This window comes from Centropristis striata, chromosome 2 (genome assembly GCF_030273125.1).
Source record: "Centropristis striata isolate RG_2023a ecotype Rhode Island chromosome 2, C.striata_1.0, whole genome shotgun sequence".
In the NCBI taxonomy this organism is placed as follows: domain Eukaryota; kingdom Metazoa; phylum Chordata; class Actinopteri; order Perciformes; family Serranidae; genus Centropristis; species Centropristis striata.
Genome location: NC_081518.1, coordinates 15152810 through 15165159, shown reverse-complemented (window position 1 = coordinate 15165159; position 12350 = coordinate 15152810). Strand labels below are relative to the sequence as shown.

The window sequence follows — 12350 nt, the reverse complement described above, 5'->3', positions numbered from 1 at the left end:
AAATAAAGTTGGGGAAAATATTTTTTGGGCATACTCTTGACTAAAACAATGATTTTATGCAAGTACACTTGAATGTCTATGCTATTCCTCAAACACATGTACAGGTGATTCTCAATGAATTTGAATATCATGGAAAAGTCCATTTCCAGTAATTTAAGTCAAATAGCCCCAACCAAGTATTGAGTGCATATAGATGGACAAACTTTTCAGAGGCCAACATTTCCATATTAAACATACTTTTGGTGTTTTGTAATATTAAAACATTTTTAATGTAATAAAATGTTTCATTCTGTGTAATGGATCTATATAATGTGTTATTTACACTTTTTGAATTGAATTACTGACATAAATAAACTTTCTATGATATTCTATTTTTTTGAGATGCACCTGTACATAGCACACTGCTTACTGCAGGGCTACTGAGACCATGCCCCCTACACGCACTGTGTATTCCTCCATCACATGTTCAAGTCAACATTTACATGCTGAATGGGACTCTTTTTTTGGAGGGAGAGGGGCTCAAGAAAATAAATAAAACTTGATAAAGTTCTACTTACAAATAAATCTGTTGAAATGTCCTGTTTTTTAAATTCTGAATATTTCCAAAATTCCCCAGCTCAACTTCCCATGGAAAGTTTCTCATTAAAATTTGTGAGACTGTGTAAAACTTAAACAAAAATAGAAGAGAGTATATTTACAAAAACAAACATTTATCATCATTATATATATTGACTTTGTCAGTGGTGGAATTTAACTGAGTACATTAACTCAAGTTCAAATACAACTTTGAGGTATGTGTACTTACATATGTTACTTTATACTTCTACTTCACTGCAGTTTAGAGGAAAATATTGTACTTCTTATTCTACTACATTTAACTGACAGCCATGATCAATTTAAAATGATTACACATTTTTAGAAATTAGATATATTACTTAGTTAAAATGACAATGACAAAGGACAAGAAAAAATAACTGCTTACATAAATGTTCCAATTCCCATGTTGATTTTAAGAACTTTTAATACATAAATTAAAATCTAGATAATTAGTAGTAGAGCTGTGAATTCATTGTACATTTTAATAATTTTCAGCGTCAAAGGTTTGGTCTCATACTGAATAAGAACACTCAACAGCTTTATTGTGATATCCAAGAGGTACATGGTTTATTTTTCAATATTATTAATAAACACAACCTGCCTGTACAGTAGAGCTATAAAAAAAAGAGAAAATAAAAATCCTTTAAAAATATCAAGAGTAGAGTCAGAAAAGTGTTGTGTATTTCTGAAATATATCATAGTACATGCAAAAGCAGTAAAAAAAGAAAAAGGAAAGTTTCCAGAACTGTACACATGAAAAAAGTACAACATTTACATATTATGTGAAAACCCCTAATATAAATGGGAAACACAAACCATAAACACCATGTAAATAACCTATTTACATACTGTAAATGAATGTAAATACTTCATTTTATGTACAAAAAGGCTTAAAAACCACTTTATCATTATTTAACAGAGGCTTATGGCACACACCTTTTCCTTCAAAACATAAAAAATGCTAAAATCAAATGCACTGCAGTCTTCAAGACATCCAGGAGATTTGAAAATCAACTATTTATAAAAATGCTAAAACGTTTAAAACTGATTCCAACACTCACAAGAGTCAATTCATATTTATGTGTCTTTAAATAGTTCTGATATAACAGTTGTGAATCATATATTTACTGGCCCTGAGAGTCACTTCTTCTGCTCTTGGTGGTTTATGGCTTTACTTAATATTAGGATTAGTTGCGTTTCTGCCAAACAAATAGAGCTTTAAGAGAAGAAACATCCATTAAAGTCACATATAGTAAAAAAAACTAACAGAGGGCATTTATTCCAAATCGCCTCATTGGATTTCTATTACACTGATGATCCAACAGAGGGAGATATTATCCCAAAATCTGTTCTGAAGACTTTTCTCAGAAAATCTAAAACAAAAGCCATTTGTAAGCTACCAAATATAATAGGTTTCCTCATTGACTTCACACATTTCCTTTACAACATTTCTGAATCTTTAAATCTCACATTTTATGAATCCTTCTGCCATTTTTTCACTCATCAACAAATGTGACAAAGGGCTGATTCATGCTTCATTTTAAGGTATAAAAATGTTGTCATGTAAAGTTTTACCAGCAGCCAGACAACAAGGCTCCCAGTTCTAGTGAGGTGTGCGTTCTCTGAAACAGAGGTCGCAGGGCGTTTTACAGCTGGAGGGCTCAGATGACGACGCTGGTGCCACTGCGAGAACTCTTGTCCTGAGAGAGACACACTAACTTCAGATTCACTTCACTCGCAGTCAACATTTACTCAGGCTTTTTTTCTCCAAGATAATAAAAAATGTGTATTTAAGCAACTAATTCTCATGAACGGCTTCGCATGAGTTCTTACACAAACTTTTGATGATTTGTATAATAATATAATTTCCAACAAATTATTGGAAATTGATTTGACGTGTACTTTTTATTATTTATTTTTTTAAATTTATGATGGAATGTTCGAGATGTCTTTGCTTCATTTTTGGGGAGCTGTTATGTCGTCCATCTTTATATGAATGCAGTCTATTTTCAACACGTTGCCAACGTGTCGCGATCACTGTTTTAAACCGATTGTTAGGTTCTGTTTAGGTTGATTAAAAACACTTGGCAAAGATCAGGTTTGGCTTAAAACAGGACACAAACATTTACCTGGAACTACAGCTGGATCTTCGCAATGCAATACATTTTTTCAGGCTTCAAGATATGTTTTTTCTTTTTTCGACCAATCAGCATCCTGTGCGAGGCTTGAATGTGTGACGGCGTTCATTCAAAACAACAAAGGTGGCTACTAGAGGTTAATCTAGATGCTGCAGTAGAGCAGAGAAAGTTACTGAAGGCTTTTCTTTCTGGAAAAGTTATTTTTTCACTCCTCTCCGTCGTTTACAGTTGGTTCATCCAATTTTTAAAAACATTTCCAGATTTCAATGATTGCTTCTCACATTGTTCTTTGTAACAAACCACCTGACGACGGTTACTTGAACATTTAGTGGTATACCTACGGATTCCAGTGCATATTTTTTTTTTTTAGGAATAACACTGAACCGTTCATGAGAACAGCCTGGTCTGAGCGTGCGTTTGTCTTGATGTAAGTGCGTTGGTGCGTGTGTCTATCAACTACAGCAGTGTGTGTCTTACAGTGTAGCGGTCATTCCTCCGTACTCCTGGTTTCTGTCCAGGTTCGTACTCGGTGTAGCTGGGAGGTTTCTCAACCCAGCCTCCACCTCCTCTCCTCGCTCCTCCTCCTCCACCTCCTCTCCTGCTGCTGTCCTCATCGTCCGAGCTCCAGGATCCTCCTCTGGAGTAGTTTCCTCTGGACCTGCTGTCGAACAGATCATCCCTGGAGCGGGAGCGGGGGCGATCCATGCCTCCTCGTGGCCCCCGCCCGTCTAGTGAGTCCTGGCTGTAGCTCCGGGGAATTCCTCTAGAGCGGGTGGGTGAGGGGTATCGCCTTCCCGCTGCGCCGCGATCGTCACGTCGGCCGAAGCCGCTGCGGCTGCTCTCGCTGGAGCTCGGGGGCCGAGTCTTGGGTGCGGGAGGAGGGATTCTGACCGGCTGCTGCTCTCTGAGAGGTGGAAGTGTGATGACGCGGCGCTCCATTGGGCCATCATCAAGGCCAGAGATCATGCTAGAAGGGCCGGGGGAAAATGGGACGGTCATGTGCATGTTCTGGGGAGGAGGTGGCATCTGCTGCAGGTGCTGTGGAGGAGGTGGCATCTGCTGCATGTGCTGGGGAGGGGGAGGTGGGGACTGATGGGAAGAAGACATCAGAAGAAGAAGAAACAGAGAAGAAAATACAAATGAAAACCAGCACTCAACACCTTTTAGTTAAATTCACAGAGGCACAAGACGTGTGCCCCAATTTGAAACTACTGGTTCAGTTTTTACTCATAATACATCCTGTAATATCGGCCTCCAAAAAGATGGACAACTACCACAATAAAGTAAACAGGACCGGTAGCAGCAGCTGTTTACATATAAACAGTGACCACATGACAAACTAATCTGATGCTCTTCTGTTTACATAAACAGATTTAAGAAAATGGGCGGTTACATACCTGTAGCAGAGGAGTGTTCATGTCCATCCCTCTCACCTGGCTCTCTATGTAATTTAGCATCTGGTTGTTGTTGGCAGGGGGTTGGGGGCCATGGACACTGGGAGGGGGCATGCTGTAAGCTGAGGACTGAGGAGGAGGGAGGGGCATGGGCTGCATAGCAATGTTCTTCCCTGAAACTGATCCTGAAGAGACAAAAATATTCACAAAATAAAGTTATTTACTTAGAGACGTTTGTGGACGAATGCCCACCTTCAGTCTAAAAGTAGCAAACCAACTATGTACATGTGTGTGGGCGTACCCGAGTAGAGCAGCGGGTTCATCTGGGAGGAGGCGTGGCTCATGGGTCCGTATACGGGCTGTCCTCCCATCCAGGGAACCATGGCTCTCTGAGCCTCCTTCATCATACGATGCTGCATCACCGCTGAAAGATAAGCGCAGCAGATTCTTTAAAATGAACCAATAACTCTTCAATGACAATCACAACATCACAATTCACATTTACTGTTTTCCGACCAGTTAACATCACACTGGATTGCAGAGCGCAGCAGAAACTATTTTGAAGTTTTACATTAATGCCCATATGTACTGTACATGGATATGGATAGTTATGGGTCACTGTAATCCTTTCTCCTGTTCATATTATCTGTTAAAGGATCCCTTCCTACATTATTAACTCGTATGTATGTATGTATGAGTCGTTTTTCAATATTTTACAGACATTTTAGGAACATTACAAACATTTTACTAAGATTTTTAAAAAAAAGACATTTTAGTAACCCCTTTTGACATTTAGATATTTTAATTTTAGTTTTCAAACATTTTACTCAGATTTTTGGTACTTTTACTTACATCTTTTTAAAAATATAATTATTTCCCATTTTGTTCTTTTTTCCCCCAACATTTAACTTACATGTTTTCCATTCTATGTCTTCCATTCTATGAATACATTTTTTAACTATTAATGAATATTACTCCAATATTTTTCAAATGTTCTTTTTAATATACGTTTTAGTAATATTTGTTTATAAAGATTTTAGTTCCTTGAAAATGAAATAGCCAAGTTCAGAATATTTGTTTTTGTTTTTTACCCAAGTTGCCTCATCGTTTGTCTTTTATGTATTTCTAACATCTTTAAAGCACCGACAAGGACAGTTTCCTAGATGGTTGCTGCTCTCTACCTTTTTCAGGACAGCAGCATTGCTGTGGGCAGCAGGGACAGCGGACGTAACAGCAGCATCTCTGAGGGCAGCACTGGCAGCAGCAGATACAGAAGAGCAGGATCAGAAGCAGGGCTCCGAGGACGATAAACAACACTGTTAACCAGTCTGAAAGAAGAGAGGAGGAAAAGACATCCTTATTGTGCTGTGCCCAAAGACATCTTGTTAATATTATACATTTCTGTCCCTGATTTTGCTCCAAATAGCAACCTGTGATGTCACACAAAGTTTAAACAAACAAACAGTAGGAATTTGGGGGGCTTCAATTAAATCAATAATTTTCTATTTGACCACACATTTTCTCTTTTTGTTTCTTACGGTAAACGATGAGTTTGATTTCTTTGTCGGAGTCTCCAGACGTGTCTCCAGCAGCATCGACGGTGCAGTAATACACCCCATTGTCCCACCACATCACCTCAGTGATCACCAGGTCTGCCTCTGTACACACACAGATAGATCCAATTAAAAATCAGTCGGCTAATTTTAAAACATTTCTCTACTTGTATTGAGACAGAGCTCTTTTGTTGGATTGCAACTATTATTATTTCAAAATATTTTCCAAAGACTATTAATCTGTGGATTATTTTCTCAACGGTTAAGTCAATGCTTGATGCCTAAAATTAAATAACTGAATATAGTGCAAAAAGGGTGTCACCATTTCACAGAGACAAAGTTTCTCTGACAAACAGCACAAAACATAAAATCAGACTCATGTACAGTAACTAAAACAGAGGTCTAAAAAAAACATAAAATATTGGCAAATAAGTAGCCACATATTTTGTTTGGCATAAAAAATGACTTAATAATTGTTACAAACTAGGGCTGCAATTTTTTATCTCTTTAAAAAAAAAATCAATCACATTAACAGCAAGAGGCACAATATTTGTTTGGTACAAATCCTTGCAAATAAATGAATACATTTCATTTTAAAAAAGAAAGGAAAAACAAACCATGATCATCTTAATACACTTTTCAGTATAAATGAGAATTATGAGGGAAAAAAATATTCCTTCCAAAATTGTAAAATTATCAGTCAAAATAAATCACAATGAGATATTTTTTCCCCAATTCCCCTATCATGCAGAATGAGCGGTGAAAGTAATAAAATAAAAAGGTGGCGTGAATCATTTATCATGAGGATGATAAAGTGTTCTTGGTGGTCTTTAGAAACCGACACAGTTTAATGTAATTCTCGTCACAGCTGGTTTGATGCCGACACCAACTGTGCTTGAAGCAGCTACACGGTGTCTGAATGAACTCACTGTTCTGGATCGTGATCCTGCGTTCACGGTACTCCGATCCCAGCGTCGGCTCGTTGCTTCCTCTCTTCTGGATCACAGTGCGGACTGTCCGCTGGCGGTCTGGACAGTCATTGGCTGGGTCCTGGCCCAGCTGTAGTGCAGACTGGTATGCTGCAAAACCAAACCGAAGTTTTTATTAACAAATGGAAACACAATGGTTCAAACTGAAATATCTGTCCAACTAGTGAACAGATTTAGTTGGTGCAAACATTCATGGTCCCCGAAAGGAAAAGTCCAACTGAGTTTGGTGATCTCTTGACTTTTCTATTTGCAGCTCAAACTTTTAATTTCTCCAAAACTCGGAAAAAAGGGGTGCCTAAAAACAAGATAAAAACACTAAATCTGAGGGAAATTATCTTGATGTATGGACTGATAACTTCACTTGACAAGATTTCTCGAATTAAGATTGTTAAATCTAGAAATAAGCATGTTGAACACTTAAAATAAGAAATTCACTCTTAAAACAAGATAAATTATCTAACACTTCTGAATCTAACTTTTTTTTGTCTTGTAAGAAACAAATAATTTGCAGTGTGCACTCTACAAGTGCCCTTCTAGTCTTTGTAAAGGGCTTTTTTTGCATTCAGACTTGAACCCATGTCTGCTGCGAAAAAGACATAGCAGTTATTTTTTCCATAAAACTCTAAAGGTATTTTAAGCCCATTTTATTTTTTATTGTTGGAATTTACTTATTTTATTTCACTGCAGGCCTGAAATACTTCTGTTCTGTTTCAACCATGAAAAACATGTTGTAGCTTTATTTTTTAGATTTGAAAATGTGATTTGATTATTTGACATATACATGGTGAAATACAGTGTGGTTTCCGCATATTCTCAAGGATCAGGATGAAAAATATGACTTTATATATATATATATATATAAATATATATATATATCTAAATATATATGTGTGTTTAAATAAAAGAAGCTATATTAAAGTAGTCCAAATGAGGAGGGTGGTGCAAAGTAATTACAATGTGTTTATTATTGGCAGGAGGATAGCTAATTCACTCTCTTCATTATTGGTTACTGAAAGAAATAGACCTTAATGTAAGTCTGACTACATATCAGAATTTTTTTTTATTTTGGCATTGAATATTCAGTGACACTCAATACCAAACCTCTAACCACGTTTTACTGCACAAGCTTCTGCAACTGTGGGTTGTCTGTTACCTGTGGAGTAGTACTCCAGCACTGGGTCCTTGCAGAAGGTCTTGAACCTCCAGGTGACCAGAACATCTTGCAAGTTTGCAGAGGTAGAGTAGTCACAGCGGAGGGTAATGGAGGCAAACAGAGCCGTGCTGCGCTCCTGCTGAGGAACAATCACCTGAATACACACCGACACTGTTGGGACACACAGCGGACAGATGGTTACATACAGGAGTTTGAAGATTTGTTTGACAAGTAATTAATCTTACTCGTGGAATTGGGGGGTTTGGAGGAACAGCAGTATATGTGTTGTCAAAAGTCAAGGAGGAAAAGTTTGGTCAGACTGAAACAATGTGTGTCAGGGTTTCTCTCAGGCAAGGACTTCATTTCAAAGTGGCAGAACCAGAAAAACAGGTGACACAGACAAAGGCACAGGAAATGGCTTACTGTGAAACTACCAACCAAACATTCAAAAGCTGGAATGAAACCTGATGAGTTCATCTGCTCCTGAACGTGGACAGGACACAGTGACTCTTACATTAGCTGGAAAACTCTTAGGTTACAGAATAAAAATAAATATCAGTAAAATTATCAAATATATATTATTAATATCGGCACAAGTAAAACAGACTTTTGTTAGCTTCATCCTCGCAGCTCCATACAGTAGCCTACATGTCTGTAGGCTGACTATCTTTGTGACAAATAAACAAAAAATGTCATGTGACCGACACCAGCAGTTTTACTCGTTTCAGTCGAAATTTTGAAAAACTTTTAAATTCATAAACAGCTTTAAATTGACTTGCTTTAAAACAACACGAGGCCAACATGTAAAAAAAATGGAAATTACCTTTCAGAAGCGACAGCAAGAGGATCGCGGCTGCTAATCTCCGCATGATGCTAAAAAGAAAACAACAACCCAGACCTCTGGCTGCGTTTAAAAACTGGGAAACAAAACTCCCCGAATGACAGAACAAATTAAATAATAAGATGAAAAAATATGGCGTATCTGTTTAATTAAACACGTCTGTTCATTGTGTCGTCCTGAGCGGTGTGTTTGCGGTTGATACCTGAGGCTGCAGTCATCTCTGACCACACCCCGAAACAGGTGAAATCATCCCGGCATGTGACGTCATCAGATGCACAGAAATCCCCCAAAATAGAGTGACAGGAAGTCAGGGGTCATTATCTGTCAGCGTTATTAAAAGAGTTCCTCTCACAGGGTTTTATTCTCTAATCATCCATGTAGAGGTGGAAGAAGTACTGACATTTCAAGTAAAGTAGAAGTCCTGCATTAAAGTTATTTCTGAAGAACAGAGATGTTATCTGCATATTTATCTGTCCAGTGAAAAACACCCCATTATGTTAATTTGGAATTTAAATGTTTCTTTATATAACCTAAATAAAGAGTTTTAAACCCACTGGATTGATTTTCTTAGTCATGAATAGTCAATAGACGATGGTGAACCACTAAAATTTAATTTATCAAAAGTGAAAGTGCTCATTATCGATTAAAAAGAAGAGAATGCTTTAACATGTAAGCAGCATTTTACTGTGGTTGGTGAAGGTGGAGCTGATTGGACTACTATATAGTTACGAGTTACATTTAAAACAATGTATGTAAAATTGTTATAAAGTAACCAGTACCTATAATTCTCAAAGAAACACAAAGTAGCCAATTTAGCATTTCATAAATACATAATTAAATATATAAATATGTTATTCTTATAGGGATTTCTTCTATTACTGTGAGTCCCTGATGGTTAGACCAACTAAGTGTATTTATCTTAATGTAACATTGAGGCTATATTCAAATTTCATTTGTGAAGAGTAACAGGTGCATTTGATATATAAAAAAATAATTTAAAAGGCTTAAAACAGATTTAATGACTTAATGACAGAATGGTCTGTCAGTGTGGATTAAACATTAAGCTACACAACATTGAAAAATCATAATATATTGGTCAGTAAGACTATTCATCTATTATCTTTCATTCTGGAAAAAAAGAAAAAAGAAAGTAAAAGTATTTCCTCAGTCAGTAAGATTACATTGACATCATAGGAAATTATGTTGGATTTTTCAAATCTTTTTTTTTCTTTTTTGAAAACCAACATCGACTGTATTCCTTTATTATATAGTGAAATAATGCTTTAAGCATTGTTAATATTTCAGTCAATTTCAAGGTTCTTAATTGTTTTTCTTTTGCCAAACATAATAACTTTTTTATTTTTGGCAAAACAGCAGTCAGTCAGACTTATAATGACAACAATAAATATAATTAAATATCATCTTTCAAAACAAAATTACAAAGAGATTTACCATAAAAAGATATAAAAGTAAATAAATCAAAAACACAAGATACAATTTAACATCATAAGAATAACATCAATTTTAAAAAGCCATAAATAATGACTTTTAAGGAGATCCATCAAAATCCCATATTAGTCATGATTATTATTCACTATGATTAATTATTGATCTTGTGGCATTAGAAAATACTTTTTTTGATCACGTTCCTTTGTTATGTCATGAAGTCGACACTGAGGTGTAACTCTGATGTGGAACCACTAGATGTCAGCCTAAACTTGTTTTTATCTCAGCTTCCTTCGTGTATGCTTAAGTTTGACTCTTGAATTCTCTACAGTTTAAAGCATAAAGCCAAGCCCATTATTTCCTGGAGAAAAGGCGCTTTTGAAACGCGTTCTCCTTCATAAACGCCTGGGATCGTCTGCATATGAATGAGACCACTCCTCTGTGTTTTGCTGAAGAGCTTTCCGAGTCCTCCAAATTGTCAAAGATTGTTTTCTCTCAAAGCACATCCATTCTGCACCTGCAGCTCCTCAGAGCTTTTTGTATTTTCCTGGAAACTTCTGCCAAGATCCACTCTGTGTTTTCAGCTCGTTCTCCCTCATTTCCTGTTCTTCTGCTGAGGACTTAAAGTGCAAAAAACAAAACAAAAAAAAACAACCTCTTATTCTTTTCTCTTCTTTAACATATAGCACTCCTTTAGCGATGACAGTTAGCTCTTAAAGTGAATTGTACTTACTTGATTCCTATGGTCTATGTCTAGTACCATCAGGTTGAATGCACTTATTGTAAGTCGCTTTGGACAAAAGCGTCTGCTAAATATCATGTAATGTAATGTAATGCATACAACATTGCAACAATGTTACTGTATGCATCTGGTTTAGTAGGATACAAATTTAAACTTGTACTGGACTTGGACTGTATAAATAGGGTATTCACACTAAAAAAGTTTGCCTAAACAGTATGCAAGTTAGTTTAAATCAACATACATATAAGCTACTGTATGTGCTTAAGTTCATATCAAGAGCAATCAAAGAACATAACACAATAAAAAAAAAAATCTGAACTAAAATATCAACACATACCCAAAACAAAACAAACATACTTTAAATACATTCAAGGTTTCCTATCCAATTGAGTCAAATAATTCCAATATATACCAAAAAAGTACCTATTATACAATAAAATAAAACTGAGATAAAAAGATTATAAGAAAGCTATGTACTATAGCTAATACAATTTACCACATATATATATATATATTTTTTTTTAAATTTGATTTATTAACATAAATTGTACTATTTCGGTTTATATTAGAATTACTTGACTAAGGTGGATGGATTTGAATGTTATTGAAATTATGTCATATTTCCCTGCTGATGCCGTTGTAAAGCCCAGGAGGAAGTTGCTCAACAACATTCCTGACATACTCCGGAGCTGTGAGTGGTCACCGTCTGAACCGGTCCCTCCCATCACAAACACACACACACACACACACACACACACACACAAGCTCAGAAAAACACATAACATCTCTATCACACAGAGACAGGTTGACACATAAAAACATAAAATGTAGTCTTTTCTGTCAATGGTATAAAAAGTGGTGGAGGAAGTATTACATTTTTTTAAGTTAGAGGAGTAATAAACCACAAAGTAAAACTCTAGCATTAAAAGTTATTTCACAGAAATGTCATCAGCACATTTATGTGTCCAGCTAAAAAGATGTAACTCCCCTTTTGTACATTTGGAGCAAAATTTAAACGATAAAACATGAAATACTCAATTACAGTTGCATCGGAATCGTAGTTTAGTACATTAGCCCATTACATTACATTAAATTTCAACACTGCCTGTACGATGATAATGTCTGGAACTCATGCAGTTGAAAGCATCTTAAAAAATAAAGAATAAGTTGAATTAAACCTTGGGTTTCATTATTTTAGCTGAGTTTATTTGGCGATGGATAAACACTTTTGGTCTTTATATTTATGTGGTGCGAAATAAATAAACACTTTATGGACGAAAGTGTTGTTGACAAATTATTTATGTGGATGACAAAACAACTGCTGAGCTGTGTCGTAAAGACAGCCAGTCTGTGATTACAACAATGAACAAAGACATGAGTCATACTCAATTATACATTGTCTCCTTTACAGAAAAGTAAAGAGTCATCTCTCTCTCCATCTCTCTCTCTCTCCCTCTCTCTCTCACACACACACACACACACACACACACACACACA

General features: G+C 36.2%; 1 protein-coding gene across 1 annotated transcript; it reads right to left on the bottom strand.

Moving 5' to 3' along the window:
* Positions 1–1135: 1135 nt before the first annotated feature.
* Positions 1136–8874, bottom strand: LOC131988945 (immunoglobulin-like domain-containing receptor 1). Its single transcript, XM_059354119.1, has 9 exons — positions 8648–8874; positions 7825–7995; positions 6612–6761; positions 5668–5787; positions 5311–5457; positions 4431–4553; positions 4133–4314; positions 3213–3824; positions 1136–2297 (listed from the first exon to the last, which is right to left on the bottom strand). The coding sequence occupies exons 1-9, from the start codon at positions 8691–8693 to the stop codon at positions 2259–2261; spliced, it is 1590 nt and encodes a 529-aa protein (XP_059210102.1). The 5' UTR covers positions 8694–8874; the 3' UTR covers positions 1136–2258.
* Positions 8875–12350: the final 3476 nt, after the last annotated feature.

Coding starts and splice junctions, on each gene's coding strand:
- LOC131988945 (XM_059354119.1), bottom strand. CDS start 8,693: ATGCGGAGATTAGCAGCCGCGATCCTCTTGCTGTCGCTTCTGAAAG. Junction 3,825..4,132: donor TGAACACTCCTCTGCTACAG/GTATGTAACCGC, acceptor TCTTCCCATCAG/TCCCCACCTCCCCCTCCCCA. Junction 2,298..3,212: donor GGAGGAATGACCGCTACACT/GTAAGACACACA, acceptor TGTCTCTCTCAG/GACAAGAGTTCTCGCAGTGG.